This window comes from Lontra canadensis, unplaced genomic scaffold, assembly GCF_010015895.1.
Source record: "Lontra canadensis isolate GAN:19392208 unplaced genomic scaffold, GSC_riverotter_1.0 scaffold38, whole genome shotgun sequence".
In the NCBI taxonomy this organism is placed as follows: domain Eukaryota; kingdom Metazoa; phylum Chordata; class Mammalia; order Carnivora; family Mustelidae; genus Lontra; species Lontra canadensis.
The window spans coordinates 10,094,937-10,113,125 of NW_022631032.1; the positions used below are offsets into that span (position 1 = coordinate 10,094,937).

An 18,189-nucleotide genomic window follows, 5' to 3' on the forward strand; every position below is an offset into this window, starting at 1 on the left:
CCAAGGGACCCCTCTGTGGCCAAGTATAGGAGAAGTCAGTGGCCAGAGCCCCAGGCTGGAGGGGTGGGGAAGATGGCTAAGATTACCTGTTGGATAGAAAAGTAGCCCTCTAACTGGGGGGTGTCAAAATTTTAGGAGAAAAATTGAGAGCACACAGTGGCAAAGGCATGGGGTAAGGGGGTTTCGAGAAGGGCATGTTCTAGGGGATGTGAAGGTAGCACTATTCAGGTGGTCTGCAAAACCAGTGGAAATACCAAAATGTCACCAAAGACATAAGTCCCATTGGACTCCCCAGTCACGGAGTAGCGTGGCCAACTGGTGTTCCAAATGACCCTCTCACGGGACCATGGAGAAGCTGTTGTACTGGGGATGCCCCAGGGTCCACTCCATTCTGGCCTATCTGGAAGCCCCCACTGCTCCAAGGGCCCACAGTTCCCTTAAACACAAAGAACGGTCTTCGAAAAGTGTTATTTTTCTGTCTCATCTCTGGGGAACACGAGGTCACAGAACATAATGCCTAACCTTGACTCCGCAGCAGCGGGCCTTCCCTTCACCAGTTTGTTCCTCGAGCACTGTGGAGCTGAGCTTCAGGCTGACTGCAGGACAGGTGTCCTGGAAGATGAGGTGGGGGTGGGCAGAAGCACGGCCCCTGAAGGGGGAGGGACCAGTAGCAGATGAACTCATGTGTCTGGTTACCTTCATGGCTAAAGGCGTCATTCTAGGGCAGCTGATCTTCCAACAGGTTGGGTTACCAAGGAGCTGCAGACTCTGCACAGGGCAGGGGGCGGGGACCTGCTGGCGATGGTCCGTGCCCAGCAGAAGCTTTCCAGCAGCGGCCGCTGTCCTGTGAGCATGGCTTCCCTTCCCACCCACCACTCCTTCGCTGCACAGCATCTCCCTCAGTACTTCGTCCCACCTGTCTTGCTGCCATGTCCTCCTCTCCTTTGCACACAGGGCTGTTGTGGACTCAGCTCAGAGGAGCAGATGGGTTGGAAAGAACCTTGGCCTGTTTGTGTTTAAAATGCCCATTAGCATTATAGGATCTTGGGACACTCTGAAGTGCCTAATCTGGAATGTTGTTATCTTTCCTTTCAGGGTCAGGGAGGGGGACAGGAGGTGGGAAGACTATTGAGACAAATAAAGGAGTTCGAATTTCCAATTAACTGAGGTCCCAATGATTTCATTCAACGCTCTTAGGCTGGGCCCCCTGGTGCTGGTGATCTTGCTGAGTTAGGAACGCAGCATGCTTTCAAAACCAGAAATGATGCGAGGTGTCTCCATGTCCAGTGGGGTGCTCACCTTCTCAGGGCTTCTCTCTCCAAAGAGCAGCCAGGCCACCTGCTAGGGATGCTCCAGTTTGCCTCGTGACCTGATTTGTAAATGAAAAATGAGGTCACGAGCCAAGCTACCTCATATTCTGATCTTCTGTCAGGGATGGGGGACTTTGTGGTCACTGCTGCCCCTCCACCCTCTGACTGGGAAAATCCAGTCTCTGGATCATGGTGGCAGCACCTGAGAGGGAAGTGGCATTGTCAGGAAGTTGGGGGAGTGTCCCCTTATAGAAGCAGGTGTATGGGGTCATTCATCACCCCACCCCTTCTTTCTCCTTTAATTATGTTACAGTGAAGATCCAAGAGGTGAAGAAAAGTGTGTGCCAGAAAGGCAAGTGAATCCTAAGTTTGCAAATGCTTAGCCAGGTTTGCTTATTTGCTGGGCTTTAAGAAGTGGTCATCAGTGGAGTCAAAGGGAAAATGGCTTCTTGTCTTGGTTGTGTTTTAGTAACAACAGTGTTGGATCGTTTTTGGTTAAGATTCAGCATGAACTAGAGCTTTCTGGATGGCGTTCACATTAGCTTACTGGGACACGCTGAGACATATGTGCCCACGTCCATGTGTTTGTGTCCGAGAGGCATGAGGCAGCACAGGTAGTGGGAGAGCAGGAAGAGACAGATCCAGGAGAGCCCTCAGAGCACAGAACTCAATCCACACTGTCTGGAAAGCGAACAGATGCTTTTGCACAGCCAATCAGCTGACTTAACTTATACACGTCCAGGATCATGAAAACCTCTCCAAAAATGGACGTGCTTGTGCCAGCCTCTCTCCTAAGCAAAATAAAACTCCATTTCCTAATACCTGTACCCTCAGGCACAGCAAAACCTTCTGGGTGACTGCACCTCTCTTTTGTGCAGTTTGGAGGCCGGGAGTGAGATGTTCCTCTGAGGCCTTGGGCCACTGTCCCCATTCACCTCCATGCTCTCAGTCCCTCCACTTGCATGTTGAGTTGAGTTTTGGCACTGCTGGGAAAACTCAGTCACAAACAACAACAACATTATTCCAGACGTGTTCTCAGAGAGGCCTGCTGAAGACCGGAAGCTCCACCCATCCATGGGCACAGACCCCTTTAATAAAATAATAATCACTAAAATAATTTAAAAAACTACAAAAGCCCCCCAAGCTCGGACACTCTGGGCTGGGGGCAGCGGGGTAGGGGTGGATCATGGCTTGTTCAGTACTCTGTCCGTGGACACACACTTCCACATCACACCAATACTGTGTACTTCGAAGGAACAACACAGCCACCGAGAGACAGGGAGGAACCAGGTTGAATCAACACGAGGGGCTTGGAGGCTGCTTCCCTGTCTCTTGTGAGACTCAGGAAAGCCTGTGCCCTTCGGGCAAAGCCAGAACCTAGCTCCTCCCTGCCCTCTCTCCCTTCCTGTGCCAGGTCCTCGGGCCGAGGGTCGTGGTTAGAAATGGTTTTCAGTGCGGTTAGGCAGTGGAAGGCCCCAGAGGCTGGCCAGGTCACAGTCACCGCAGCCAGGGCCTCAGGCCTGTCACAATATCACACACTGCAGTTTGTGGGTGCCAGTGGCCCGGTCTCCCCGCCATTTGGTTTTCTTCTTCTTCTTCTGACTCTTTTCCGGAATCTGTTGCCTTTTGAGACAGTGAAAGGCAGAAAAACAAAGTCAGAACAGGCTTTGCTTCTCCCGGCCCCTCTCCTCCTGGGCCCCAGGGGTGCAGGCGGCAGGCCTGTTCTGGACGCTGGTGGGGGGCCTGGCCTGGATGGTGTCTCTGGGGCACAGAAAGTGGGAAGGCAGGGAGGGCAGGGCAAAGCCTGTGGCCCCACGGGTAAGAATTCCTCACGTCACGTTGTGGCTGCAGTTACTTAAATCTTCAGCTATGTTATGTGTTATTCAGTACTGGCCTCTATTTTTATGTCTCATATTTCAAATAAAATGACAAGTTTGTTGAGTCCAAAAGCTTTCTGCATGTTTTCTGTTATCTATTCCTGTGTCTAAAACCTGCCCTGGAACTACAGGTCCATAACCAAGATACACCAGCTCCCTGAAAGGCCGCATGTCCCAGCTGGAGGCAAGATCCCTACAAGAAGATCTTTCCATGAGTGCGAGTGTGAAGTGAGGGCTGTGCTAGCACAGCGCACCCAAGGGAATGAGGAGGAAAGGGCTGTGTGTGTGTGTGTGTGTGTCCTGGGGGCACCGGGAAGCCACAGGGGAAATACACTGTCAGAGTCCTGCCCCTGAGTCCACAGCTAACCGACAGCCATGGGGCTCACCACACACAGCTTCACACTAAATGCCAGATATATGAGGACCGCAGGTTGGGTTGTTCCACATGTTGCAAACCTTGGAGTCAGGGAACAGCCAGGAGGCTGTGGCAGCCCTCTGAGCACGAGGTGGTTAGAGCTGGGACCCTGACTGTAAAGAAATGCATGCGAGACCGCTGATGAGGGTTTCTGGCCACCCCTGGACCCGGCAGAGTGTGCAGTCTCGAAGCAGGGGCATGTGCAATACAGTGGTGGTGGTTCCAGTGCACTGTCACAGGGCACTCCAACCTCCAGCTGGGGGAGAGGACAGGGATCTACTTCTATGCTGTTGACAGGTGTTGTGTTGGGAGAACACGAAGGCAGGCGGAGGGAGCCCGAGCTGGAGAGGAAGCTGAGCCGGCACCCTAGGCAGGAAGGAACCCTTATGCTCCCCTTCACCCAGAGGTAGGAGATGTGAGGGGGTGTGTGCGAAGGAAGGTGGGAAGGGCGAGGAAAAGAAATGGATGGAGGGATAAGAAATCCAAAGCAGGCCCAGAACCGCATAGCCTGGGCCTTGGAAGAAGCAGCCATGTCCCTCCAGTCCTTCCAGTGCCCATCTTGCTGCAGAGAGCCTGCTTCTGGGGATGCGTGCAGCACTCACCTAATTACCCTGACCAGGTCATGGAAGGCTTTGTCCACGTTGAGAGGTGGGTCCTTGGCACTGGTTTCTATGTACGGAATCTGGAAGGCAAAGCTCAACTTGGTAAAAGTAGCACTGAGATCCACAAAGCCCTGTTCCCTAAAACTGCAAATTCTCAGAGGTCCCAAGGGACCACCTGCTCTCAGAGGCCCCCACAGAACCCCAGTGCCAACAACCTCAAGCCTCTGGTGGCGTCTTGTTCCTTAAGGGTGGAAAATGTTATTGACAGCTTCTTAAATTCCCTCTTATTCTCTCATCAGAGAGATCTTTAATAGCCCTCTAAAAATAGAAAAAAATAGATCTTTTTATATACTTGAAGACTAAAGACTGTTTCATTTATCAAACCAAAATAGGGTCTGATGCTATTCTTTTTTCTTTCTGAGGCCTGTTTCTCCACCATGACGGGACTTCTGCCTCTTCCTGGACCCTCCAGAGGGGACTCTGGCAGGAGAGGCTGAGGCGAGGCTGGGCCATAGGCAGGACAATGTGCCTCAGTGACCCCTAGCTGCTCTGTGCCTCCTCACCCCTAACAAGCTTGCTGGGCTCAGCTCTTAATTGGTCTGTGCCTACGAGTCTGGGGGCTCAGCCATGTGCACAGAGAGCTTGTGTCTGCACGTTTGGTACTGAGGAATGATCACCTCACCGAAAGATGGCAGTACACAGGCAGATGTGGCTGAGGGGCCCCACAGGACAGGTGTTGAGGGCCATGTCACCCAAAGTCTCAGGCCAGCACAGGGAGGAGAACAAAGGTTGCATGAGGTCAGGATGCTGTCCTATGCACATCCCTTCTCCTGTATCATGGACCCCACACAGGCAGGAAGGCTTTGTGCCCACTCCCCCTCGAGTGGAGAAAGTGTGAGGTTTGTGCAAAATATACAGGTTTCCCCAAGCCAGAGAGGGAGACCTACTGTGGTCAGGGTGAAGAACTCGGGAGTATTTCATAACTTTTTCCTGGCTACAAAATTAAGGCATTTCATTACAACACTTTCAAAAAAGAAAAGCCCAGTGAAGAAAATAAAAATAATCAGTGGTTCAAATGCATGGGCAGTGGGGGTGGGGTGACAAGGCAAGCTGTGATTCTAGAGGAGGATGTTGTAAACGACTGCCCAGAACACATCCTAAAGTACCTTCACACATTGCTGTGGCTTCAAGCGGAGGTCTCATGGCTGGCCTGGATGCAAAGGGCAGAGCCTGCGAAGCATGGCTCAGACTCTTAAAATAGTCATCCAACCAATCTCTGAGCCTCTGTTGACACTGCAAGGAAACTGACCTCCACTGCTGGCTGTTTGACAGAGAGGACTCTGGGCCCTTTACCTGCCAGGTCTCAACATTCCCTGAGCTCAGTTAATCCCCACCTTCAACCTTGGGGGTAAACATGTATCTCCACTGTGTGGCGGGGGACACTGAGAGCTCAGACTGGAGACGTACTCGCCCAGAACCACACTGCAGCTGACAGGGAATCAAGGTTTGAAGCAGGTGCATGTCGCACTTCCTGCCTGGCCGCCCATGGATAGCTTGGGATGCCGGGGGAAGCTTCAGGGCCCCTCCCAGTCATGGGGCGGGGGATCCCTGCTGGGCCCTAGAAGCCAGAGTCCCATGAGGCCGGGCAACATGCTTCCTGTTGCACACACAGAGAGGAGGCAGGAAGGTGCCTGTAGCTAGGGCTGGGACCCACCTGGAGCCCCTTCTTGGGCTGGGGTCCTGTCAGGACAGCAGGTGCATGGTTCCAGAGGACTCAGACCACCGCTGCCGGCTGTCCCACCCACCACTCAGAAGTATAGGAGCAGTTGTGTCCCCCGGAGCCTTGTGCACCCTCTGCCTTCTTTCTGGGGGTCCTGCCTCTACCACTGAAGAAATGCTGGGGTGCGTTATCTGGGTTCTTGGAATTCTAGGGTTTCAGTAGCAAGGAGAGTTGAATTAAAGGGAACGCTGCACTAAATGGTAGCATGGTCTGACTCTACCACAGGGCTAGGAAAAGCCACCTTCTGGCACCAGGTGGGGCGCCTGCCTTGGCAGTGAAAGAGGAACTTGCCTTATGAATAGCATGTTGTGATAGTAGCTCAGAGTTGCTCGGTCAAATGATAAACGAGGCAGTGGCATTTGCTGCTGGAGACACGTGGCTGCAAGGCTGGAGCCCCAGGCTGCAGGGCAGGAGGGCAGCCTCTGCTCTGAACCCCCCACCCCGTGGCTTGGGAGGGTGCGCATGTGTCTGAGAGAGGCCTGAGGGAGTCTGAGCCTGGGGAACGGAGCCCCTCAGCCTGTCTCTACTCAGAAGCCAGCGGGGAGTCTCTAGCTCTCCTCTGGAGGCTGTGGGGCAGCCCTGTCCATTCCCTCCTCCTTGAGGCAAGTTTTCACTTGGCACCCATGATGCCCCACTCTGGCCCTCATGTGTCACCCACAGCTCAAGCCCTTTTGTGGCTTCCTCCTCACCTCTTTGCATCACTAGGTGAAGTGTCCCAGCCAGTTCTGGGACCCCTGCTTTATGTACACTCGCTTCCTTGGCGTGTATGGCTTCAAAGGCCATCTACATGCTGCTGACGGCCAATACTCCCCCAGGTGCCGTATATGACTGCCATCTTGGCATTTCCATCTGATTATCTGCTCAGCCCCTCAAACTCCACGGATCTGCAACCAAGCTCCTGTCTCACACATACCTCCTCCTATCATCTTTCCTGCCTAGTTACCAACACTCTGGTCTCCTGAAAGCTGCTCACACCCAAACCACAGAGTCACCTGCCATTCCCTCTTCCTCTCTCACTCCATATCCAATCTGTGCACATGTCCTGTTGGCTTTCTTAGAAACACGTCCAGAATCCAACCACCTCCTTGCCACTTTCACCGGCACCACCCTGGGCCAGGCTGTTACTGAGCAGACCCTCGCTGGTTTCCCTGCTCCCACAACTGGCTTCTAAGGGCCTGTCTCAACATGGCCACAAGCGAGAAGCTGTGCAGCCATGAGCCGGACCTCATCATCACTCCTCACTCAAAGCCCTGCAGTGCTTTCCCCTCTCCCTCTGAGGAGAAGCCCATAAAGCCCTGAAGCCCTTCTCTGAACTGGCCTCCTGCAGCCCACCCCTCCCACTCCTGCTCGGGCTGGCCTCCTTGCCCATCGAGCCTCAACCTCCCACCTGAGGGCCTTTGCACTGATTACTTCCTCAGCTGGAACCTTCTTCCCCCAGAGATCAGCCTGGCTTTCTCGGCTCCTGTAAGTCCTTGCTGAAATGCACCCTCCCTCACAAGGCTTTCCCTGACAGCCCTGTTTGGAAAAGCATCCTCCTCCACCTCACATTCCTGACCCCCTTCCCTGATTTACTTTTTTCCACAGCACACGTCACACTGTAATTTGCTTTTTTATTATCTGTCTCCTGTCACTAGAAGTAAGTACCATAAAGCCAGGGGTTTTATTTCCCAGGGATAGTTACGTGAACACGTGAATGAAGCAGAAGGCAGAGACAAACAGAAGTGATTTGCACTGAGTGCACTTGCTCTACTCACAGAGCTGGACCCACCAGGCAAAGGAAAGGGGCAACCTTGCATCAGAGCTCCCAGCAGGCAGAGTGGACTTCTACATAACTGACCCATGAGGCCAGGGGCCTGGGCTGTGCCTCTGCGGGGGAGGGGTAGGAAGAAGCCCAGTGACCCCACCCGGCACATCCAGAGGGCAAAGGGGCATCTCAATGAACTGAAAAAAAGAAAACAAAGATGTCCACTGATATTCATGGTGTGGCCTGGGCAAACCTCAGTCTGACCACCTTTAAGATGGGTGTCACAATACCTACCTCAGCATGGGCTGGTGAGGAGTGAGTGCATCCCGGCACAAGGCCTGGCACAGAACAGGGCTAGCCAGCTGCAGCTGGCCTGATGATTCAGAGCAGAATCAGGCGGCGGGCTCAGAGAATGCTCAGAAGCCAGCCCCCAGCACAGGCCAGAGATGAATCTTTTGTGCTGGTGGCAGGAAGTGGCCTGAATGCCACAGCTCCCAGGCCACAGTGAAGGGACCTGGTCCCCCCACCAGAACTCCTCATGACTGAGAAGAGGGTGCTTTCTCTCGGGCCTGCTGTTTTGTTTCCCAACATTGCCCTCATCACATTTGGCCTGCCAGGCCTCTCTGTGGAATCTAACCCATTACCCAGGAGGCCCAAGGTCCTGCAGGAGTGATGAGCATGGACTCCTGTACATCCCTGACCACCCCACACATATATACTCATATACACACGCGCATGCATGCACGCCACCTACATTGTGTTTGGTCGCCATTTCTTTTCCTTGCTCCCTGGTGATCTTCCTCAAATGCATCAGATCGACCTTGTTGGCCACGAGGATCATCGGAAAGGACTCTCTGGGGGAATAAAGGAACAGCAGCTCATGAAATTTCACTGCCTCCACACCTGCTGAAGGCAACACAGCCACACCTCGGGCATACGCAGCCTCCCCAGTGTGCCTGGGGCTGACTCATGAGTCCCTTCCCTCCCCCCGGGGGGGGGGCGCTGGATTTTAGGCTTACTGCAAAGAGAACAAAGGGGTTCCTGCCTCCCTCCTGGGGCAACCCCTGGCTCTGCAGCATCAGAGAGGGCTCCCGAGGGGCTGCTGGGCCAGGGGCTGGCTTCCCAGACCTCCTCCCTCCCATCTCCTGGTCATCCTGATGCACCAGCCGGCCGTGCAGGGCTCCTGCGGTCTTCAGCAGTGGCTGGGTAAGAGCACCAGGGCCGGTATCTGGTATACAGCTGGCACTCAGTAAATAGCAGCTGCAAAATCCGGATGGCTCCCAGGAGAGGAGGGATGGGATTCCCAAGGCACGCCTGCCTTAGAGATTCCCACTGGTGTGTGTAGCCATATTGCTGTCTGAAGGTGAAAGAAAGGCCAGTCTTATAGCATCTTTAACATCGTTGGGGATTTTTATCTAAAAAAGTCATAATTTAACAGGTGAAAAATAATACTTTATTATTTTCCCTTGCACTTTGGTTAGCCAAAAGGTTGAATATTTTCCTACTTCAGAGTCATTTGTTTCTTATTTTGAAATTCCTATAGACAGGGGCTTAACTTACATTTATGAGTCTGAGTTTTATGCATATGAGTGCATGTGAGTGTGTATCCCCTTACCTGGTAAAATCATTAACACTTTGCCATTGGAACAGGTGTTACCTAGATTTTTCTGAATTTACTGAGATTTGCTCAAAGCTTGCTGCTTTCTTTTTGATTTGTCCTTTTACTCTCCTATGTTGCTTCTTTAAGAGCCAATTAACTGAAAAGACCAGTTAGGCTTAAAAGAAACTATAAATTATTTAATTACTCCATGTAATACTAAGGGGAAAAAATGAGCCTTTAATTAGGGGCTTGTATATCTCACAGTCAAATGTAATATAACGACTTATAATGCATACTGGAGAGGAAATTCACTTTTTCTTCGAACTCGGTAACATTTGCTTAAACTGGGGCCATCAGTGGGGACTGTTCAGGAGACATGGGAGGGGCTAACTTCAGGGCATGGAAGCAGTCTGGCCCCATGGAAAGAACCGGGGTAGGAGTTGGGGGTACCAGTGTGTGAGCTCAGCTCTGCCCTTCTGTGTCTCAGCTTACACCCGAGACTCTGAGACACAAGCAGGCAGACAGACAGACAGGTGGCTCTGAGGCAGGGGCCAGGAGGTCCTGGCCCAGTGGCCCTCACCTGTCCTTGACGCGCAGGATGAGCTGGTGGAAGCGGTCCACGTGCTCGAAGCTGGCCTTGTCGGTGACTGAGTAGACGATGAGGAAGCCATCCCCCGTGCGCATATACTGCTCCCGCATGGCGCTGAACTCCTCCTGCCCAGCTGTGTCCAGAACTGGGGTGGGAAGAGGCCACTCAGGGGTGTCACCACCCCCGGTAGAGCTCCCATGGCCTGCAGACCCCCATGCTGCTGGGCTGTTCCCAGGGTGCCTCGGCCAAGCTGCCCCCACAAGAGGCTGCACGGCTTTCCCGAGCTGAAGTGTAAGGGACCCAGTGAGGTCCTAACAGACTCATTTGTAGACCTGCCCATTCCAACCCTCTTGCCGCCCCCCCCCGGGACTTAACTGTCTACAGAAAAGCCTCATAAAACCAGTGATCAGCTCTGCTACAAAATCCCTTGGGCGGGGGGGGGGGGGGGGTCCCCATACCTGGGCTTGGCTCCCTGTCACAGTCCTTACAGACTGATGCCTGGGGAAGTTGTCTGACTTTCTGAGCGCCCTTATATAAGATGTATATATAAGATATATATTATATAAGATATATAAGCCTCCTCTTGTATAAGATGGAAACAATGCCTCTACCTTGCACCCTTTAGGGAGGAGAGCCCCAGGACATGCATTGGGGAGGCCCCAAAAAGGCTGGTCAAGTAGGGTCTTCAGAGCCTGTGTGGACAGAGAGCAGGCAGGCTACGGGGAAGGAGAGGCCTCTGAAAGCCAGGATCACTTGGCCCTAGGATGGGGCTGTCACAGGGTGGTGGGAAGGGGCGCTGTGATAGGAAGCAAGAACGGCTGGGGAGAAGGTGGGATGAACCATCTTAGCAAAGGCAGTCTTCCCAACCCATCCATCCCCCTCTGCCTCCCTCCACCCCTCAGACCCCTGAAGCCCTCTCCCCTTCAGCTTCCTTCCCGCTGAGATAAGATCCTCCACACAGGCTGTTTCAGAGTGGTCACAGTCACTGGGGGAGCTCCTCTGAGACCCACATGCTTGACCCCCTGAGGCGCTAAAGCCCTCAGCCTCCTGCAAACCCCTGCTCACCATCCGGCCTTCCCCATTTCCTAGCTCACTCTACTCCCTGACAGACCCATTTTCCTTCTCCTTGGAGGCAGTGGAGCAGATGGCTACGGATTTTGTAGCCAGATTCTGGGTTGAGTCTGGTTCTCCATTCCTAGAGTATGATCCCGGGCAAGCTCACTTCTCTGTGCCTTTGTTTCTATGAATGGGGATCCTAAGGTCTGTTTTGAGTTAAAATACTAAGACCGGGGATGCCTGGGTGGCTCATCATTAAGCGTCTGTCTTCGGCTCAGGCCAAGATCCCTGGGGCCTGGGATTAAGCCCTGCATTGGGCTTCTTTCTCGGTAGGGGGCCTGCTTCTCCCATTCCCTCTGCCTGCTGCTCCCCTTGCTGGCGTGCGCTCTCTCTCTCTCTGTCAAATAAATAAATAAAATGGTTTTAAAAAATACTAAGACCCTTGGAGCAGTGCCTGACACAAAGAAGCCCTAGAAGAGCATCTGGTGCGAGCCTGTCCTCCTCACCTGGGGTGCTCTCTCCACCTCTGGGTCATTCCTCCAAGCACCCCTCCTGTCCTGCTCCCCTTGCCTTGGCCAGCTGATTCACTGCATTCTGCTGCCTGGGCTCCTGTGGTGACTCTCCCGACCCCCGTACAGACCCTTTATGGCACACTGTCCTTCCTGCCCATTTAAGAGGCTCCCAGTTGGACTGTCACTTCCAGAGGCAGGGACCTGGTCTGCTTGGAAGCTGGCACAAAAGAACTCAAATAGTAGCTGAATGAATAAATGAATGCGAACAGTCTACCCAATTTTGTTCATTCATTTATTCACTGAAGAAATATGTGAGAGCCTACTCTGTGCCAGGCAGTGTTCTGTGCACTACAGATCTAGAGTGAACGAGGCAAAATCCTTGCTCTCATGGGCCTCATAATCTAATAGGGAGACTGAACAAAAGAATGGGTAATATAATTTCTGGTGGAGACAAGTATATACTGTGAAGAACAGTGTAGACAGCTGAAGGTCATTGGCAAAAGTTGGTGTCATGTTGGGTAGGGACCAAGGGCAACTAAATAAATCCCATCAGCAAAACAGATGAAAATGTCACAGATTTGGCTGAAGGAATGGGAAGGTGAGTAGAACAGCAGAAAACATTCAGGTGATAGGTAACTAATGGATTCACGAATTCTGAAGGTGTGTATTGTCCAAAACAAAAGCTAGAGATCTAGGATGTGTGAAAATATGTTCATCCAGGATTAAGAAAACCCAACTCAATAGGAAGCTGAAAGTCAAAATAGACTCTTTGGAAAGGAAAAATGGTTATTTCACACATTGATTACCTTAAAAATAATATTATCCATGCTTTTGAAAAGAATTCTTGGAGGAAATACTTCAGCACAGTGAAAAATAGATCCATGAAAGAAAAAAAAATGAGTGGTATTATAAACAATGATAAACAAAGAACACAGCCAAACATAAGAGTTAAGTTTAAATAAATTTTGTTACACAATTTGAAGAAAATGAATGACAGTTTAGAACTAAAATCTATGATGGGGTGCCTGGGTGGCTCAGTGGGTTAAAGCCTCTGCCTTCAGCTCAGGTCATGATTCCAGGGTCCTGGGATCGAGTCCCGCATTGGGCTCTTTGCTCAGTGGGGAGCCTGCTTCCCCCCTTTCTCTCTCTGCCTCTCTGCCTACTTCTGATCTCTGTCAAATGAATAAAATCTTAAAAAAAAAAAAAAGAACTAAAATCTATGATGATCCATATGTGATGGTAGGAGACGGAGGAAAGTAAGTTGCTACTAAATTTCTTGCTTCGTTTGGGAAGAGGTGAAGACAATAATTACACACAGATGTTAGTAGAAAAAATAGAATCATACACACACAAACACACATAGTGTATAGAATAACCACTAGAAACAAAGCTCAAAAGTTCCTAGTCATCAGAAGGGGGAAAAAAAAAACAGAACAAAATAAATGGGAAACATCCAACAAAAGGCAAAAACAAACTACACAAAAATAAGAAAGCTAAGAAAGGAGACACGGAAGAAGATGGCAGATGTAAATCTAGCTATAACTAACAACGGTTAAACACAAATGGGTTAAATCTACCCATTAAAGCAGACACTCAATACAAAATCCACTTGTCTGCTACTACGATAGAAATATACAAAGCAAAATGACACAGAAAGAATAAAAAGAGAAAGGGTAAAAAAGGATATGTTAGCCACACGCATCCACAAAATAGGATTCAAGGCCAACGCATTGAACAGGACAAACCAATGTATTTAAATGGGACAAAGGACAAGCATCAAGAAGTGCCGAAGTCATGAATCGTAAGTATATGAGAATATAGCCTAAAACATACATGTATAAAAACCTGATTTTTAAACCCAGTAGGTGTACACAAGTCCCATAACCATTGTGATAGAACTTGAAAAGATCTCTGTTAGAGACAGACAGAACCATTGACCCCCCCATCCGAAAAATAATGATCTAAATAAAGCAATTTAAAAGCTTAATCTGAGAGGGGAGCCTGGCTGGCTCAGTCAGAAGAGCATGTGACTCTTAATCTCAGAGTTGTGAGTTTGAGTCCTACGTTGGGTGTAGAGATTACTTAAGTAAGCTATTAAAAAAAAAAAAAAAAACCTTAATCTGAGAGAACACTTGAACAGTAAATAAGCATTTTCAAACACACATGAAATCGTCACAAAAATTGGCCACATGTTAAGTCATAAATAAAAATTTCAACAAATTCCAGAAAGCAGATGTCACATGGGCTATGTTTTACTTTTATGCAATAAGGTCAGAAATTAACAGCAACATGAGTATAAAAGAAACTATCCACTTGAAAGTTTAAAAAGCTATAATGCTCTATAATACTCTAGTTAAAGAGAAAAGCAAAGCAGAAACTACAAACAATTTAGAACTGAACGACAATGAACAATAATAAAAGCTCTGGTTTGAGGCCAAAGTGGGACTCAGAGGAAAATTACAGCTTTAAATGCACTTTCAAAAATGAGAGAGACTGAAAATTATCTAGGCATTTAAATCAAGGGCTAGGAAAGAAAAAAATAAAACCAAGGAAAGAAGAACTCATCAATGAAAGTAGAAATTAAGAAAATGAGAGGAAGAAAAAAGTAGTAGAAATCCAAAGATCAAAAGCTGACTCTTTGAAAGGACCAATTAAAAAAAAAAAAAAGCCTTTAGCAGTTATTAGCAGCAACAAAAGAGAAGAAAGTCTAATAAGCCTTTGGAATGAGAAAAGGCCTATGACTATAGATCTGGACATATATTTAATTCGGAGAGAAAACTATATGCAGTTTCATAGCAAAAAAAATTTTAATTCTTGATGAAACGGACCATTTTAGAAAACATAAATAAACAAAACTGGCTCAAGAAAATAATAGAAAACCTGAATAGGCCAATAATTATCCAAGAAATCAAACAGACAAATCTCCCCCGTGAATGGCACCAAGCTCTTTTTATTACCTATCTACAATCTGCTCCAGAGCCTGGAAAATAAAGGAACTTTCCAGCTCATTGTACCAGCCTCAGCATACTCCTAGTAACAAAACAGAAAGGGGTGGCACGTGGTTGTGTGGTAACGGCCAGGCCCCTCCCACCTTCCAGGGGCAGGAGCAGCCTGCGTGTGGGACCAAGAGAGGGGCGTTCAGTCATCCATTTGTCAACCCTCTTCTGAGCGCCTACTCAGGGCCCACTGCTCTGCTCGGTACTGGGGGTGATTAAAGACTAGGCTGCATCTCCCTATCAAGGTACTGAGCGGCTAGCTGGGCTGGTACGTCAAGAAAAATAAGACTAGGACAGAAAGTGATACATACTATGGGGAAATCTAGGCCAAACAGGGAGGTCCCTTCAGCTTGGAGGGATAATGCAAGGTTTTAGCCAAGAGGGGCTATTGATCCTGCCCTTGAAAGAACAGTATTTGATAAAAAAAAGGTAGGGTCTGGGGAAGGGCTTCCAGGCAGACAAACAGCATGAGCCAGGGCCTGGACACTGTGAAGAAAAGAGCTGAGGGTTCGGGGGGGTCAGTGTCCTGGCATAAAAGGGGCCGGGGCAGAGGTGACCAGGGCATCAGCAAAGGCAGGTAGGTGCCCGAGAGGCAGAGGGGAACAGTGAATGGGGAGACACTGAGGGCACAGGACACAGGGAATGGGGGCCAACAGGAGAGAGGAGGGTGGAGAGTGCCATGGGAACTCTAAACCTTGGAACCCCAGCAGGGCAGATGTAAGCTGGGAGGGGCAGATATGGTGGGGCTGAGCTGGGCCTCGTCTGGTTTGGGGTTCATCCCTCCCCTCCACACACATACACCTGGAAGTGCCTGGGCACAGCCCCTCATCAGCAATTCTGCCTCCCAGGGAGGCTGAGGATAACGGGCAGCTGTGCTTTTAAGAAATTATGATTCCACCTGCGTTTCCCATGTCTGATGTCAGGAAGGTAGGAGGACTCTGGAGACAGAAAGTATTAGTCACTGTGGGAGAAGAGGTGCTGTGCCAGTGTTTGTGTGAGTGTGTGTGAGGAAGAGAGCGAGTGAGAGAAGACAGAAGAGAGCCACAGAGAGGCAGAGGCAGCCAGAGGCAGCCTAACTGTGGAAGGAGGAAGAAGAGAGACAGATTTTGGAGACAGTGGGTCAGTGCCGTGTACCTGTCTGGCCCGCCTCATTGTCCCCACTCAGAGGCTGAGGGCCCCGAAGTATGCCTGAGGAGGGTTTAAGTGGAAACCCCAAGGCTACTCTTAGATAGTGTGGCTCTCAGAAGCCCAGCCCCCAAGGCCAGTGTGGCACGAGGTCTCCAGCAGGCAGGCAGCCAACATGTAAGGGGCACCAGCCTGGGTCCCGGTGGAGCCCTCCTCCTTTCCCACCCCCCTTCCTCTTCCTTCTTTTCTTCCTCCTCCTCTTCTTCCTCTTCAGGGCTTCCCGAGGGAGCCACACCCTGGCATGGGCTCAGGGCTTGGACACTGGCAGCAGCCCAGGGACAGTCTGAGCTCTTTGGCTGAAAATGGTCCTGCCCACCATGTTCCTACTGGCAGCAGGCACTGTGCTGGGGTTTTAGACATACATGCCCTCTGGATCCTCTCTCTGGCCTAGAACAAATGTGGAAACTGAGGCCCAGGGAGTGAAAGGGATCCACTCAAGGCCACATACCGGAAAGGAGGCCGCTCCAACTTCCCTAAGACCCAGCTGCCCCTGCCCATCCAGGCTTTTATCTTTAACCAGAGGGTGTGGGTCTGGCCACCCACAACCAGCCGGGCTGTGTCTCCATTCCAAGCCTTTGCACAAACCATGACCTCCAACTAGAATGCCCTCTCACCAGCTGCCCCAGCCTCCCCCCAGCACTGCTGCCCTCTGCCTCCTCTCCTGAGAGCCCCAGCCTTGGACTTCTGTCTTTGAACCCTTCCTATTGCGTGTGTCCTGGGTTCTGTGAGTTCTGTGGGTTTCTCCGAGTCAGTGCCCCTAGGCCTGGCTCAGCTCCCCACCACAGGGTGGAGCTCCACAGGGGGGATGGGAGGAGAGCCGGGCTTTCATTTCCCCGTGTCTCTCAAAAGCTTCGGCACCCAGTGCAGGTTCAAAAAGTACTTGCAGAATGACTGGACAAATCACATGTGCACTATAGGAAAGGCAGCTGCTGCGCTCAACCAGCCCCTGCCAGCTCTAAGGGAAATCACAAAAAGGTGACCTTCACCCAACATGGTGAGGTAAGGGTTCTGGAATATGAAACAATACAGATGAGAATTTCTAGACATAAAATGACTCCAAGGACCGCCTCATGTTTTCTATCTTTCTCTAATCCACAGACCCATGATGGAAGGTGGGAGTGATCATGCCCATTTCACAAGGGAGTCAGGTGGGGAAGTTGATGCTCTTCCTAGGAGAAGACTCAAATAAAAATAGGCTACCTAGCTGAGCATTGGTAGTGATGAGGGCACTCGACTATTTTTCTTGTTCCCCTTTCCCGGTAAGGGTGTGTATGGCATGGGCTGGGTGCTGGGCAGAAAGGCGAGACCCATTGACCATGCATTGTTTCCAGAAATAGGGTTACTTTTTCTCCACAGCACTGGCAGGGTGTAGAAAGCCAGGCCACTTGGGACTTGCTGAGGGGGACGGGGCTAAGTCGTGCGGCATGTGGCTGGCTCCCTGATGGTGGGGAAGTTTCTCTCTGACAGTGGCCCCAGCCTTAACTCGCTGATTTCAGGATGGACTGAGGAGAGGTGCTGGCCACCAGCCCCAGGGGACACTTGCTCCTGAGGCCACCCTCCTGCAGCTGGGGGAATGGGTGCGAGGAGTCCTTGGGATACACTCTCAGAGGGCCTAGATTCCCTGACTTGGTGAACAGCTCACATGTGTGGGTGCACATTCTTTTAGGGAGATGGTCCATGGCTTTGTGGAATTCTCACAGGAGCTGGGAACACCCCACCCTCAAACGAATGTCACTTCTGGGGAGGGAAGAGTAGAAAAGAGGAGAAAGGATAGCAGGGGCAGGGGGGCATCTCAGCTGTGTCACCAGGAACATACCAGAGAGAGCAGGTAGCCTGGGAGGGGCCTGGCAACAGAAAGGAACAGGGAGACAAAACGCTGGCCTACAACCCCATTTTGTCTTCAGGGTGTGCGGGGAGGCAATGTTCTATAGGTGACCGGCTCAGTTTCACACTGCTAGAGAGCAAGAGAGGCAGGTTTGAACCCCAGGGTGCCTGGTGACAGCCTGTCTTTTTTTTTTTTTTTTTTTGTAATTTAAAGATTTTATTTATTTATTTGATGGAAAGAGATCATAAATAGGCAGAGAAGCAGGCAGAGAGGAGGAAGCAGGCCCCCTGCTGAGCAGAGAAGCCCGATGTGGGGCTCAATCTCAGGACTCTGGGATCATGACCTGAGCTGAAGGCAGAGGCTTTAACCCACTGAGCCACCTAGGCACCCCTGACAGCCTGTCTTTGAGCAAGACACAACAGGGTCCCCAGGGACTGTGAAGAGGTGCAGGTCTAAATGGAGAGGGTGGGGAGAGAACACCTGAGGTCCACAGAGACAGGAGACAAGGCCTGGAGGGGATCCACCTACTCCACACTTGCCCCTGGGTGGCCATGCGTAGCTCGGGGGAGAGGGCTCATGGCTAGGTACCTGGCTCCCCTTAAAATCCCAGCGCAACTTCTGGGGCCCTTAGGACCCCCAACAAACCTGAACACATCCCCATCCAGTCCTCTCCCACTCCTGAGGCCATTGCTTCCCAC

At 50.9% G+C, this 18,189-nt stretch overlaps 1 protein-coding gene across 3 annotated transcripts in view; it reads right to left on the bottom strand.

The window, feature by feature from the left end:
- Positions 1–1,120: 1,120 nt before the first annotated feature.
- Positions 1,121–18,189, bottom strand: part of MRAS (muscle RAS oncogene homolog) — a 61,673-nt gene continuing 44,604 nt past the window's right edge. For 2 of the 3 annotated variants that reach the window (XM_032869606.1, XM_032869605.1), the window contains exons 3-6: positions 9,909–10,062; positions 8,483–8,582; positions 4,205–4,284; positions 1,121–2,933 (exon numbers count right to left, since the gene is read on the bottom strand). In XM_032869606.1, the coding sequence (XP_032725497.1) occupies positions 2,834–2,933; positions 4,205–4,284; positions 8,483–8,582; positions 9,909–10,062 (434 nt within the window). In that variant the 3' untranslated portion in view covers positions 1,121–2,833. Of the gene's footprint in view, positions 2,934–4,200; positions 4,285–8,482; positions 8,583–9,908; positions 10,063–18,189 lie in introns of those variants that run through there. The other variant, XM_032869607.1, reaches the window with a different exon arrangement.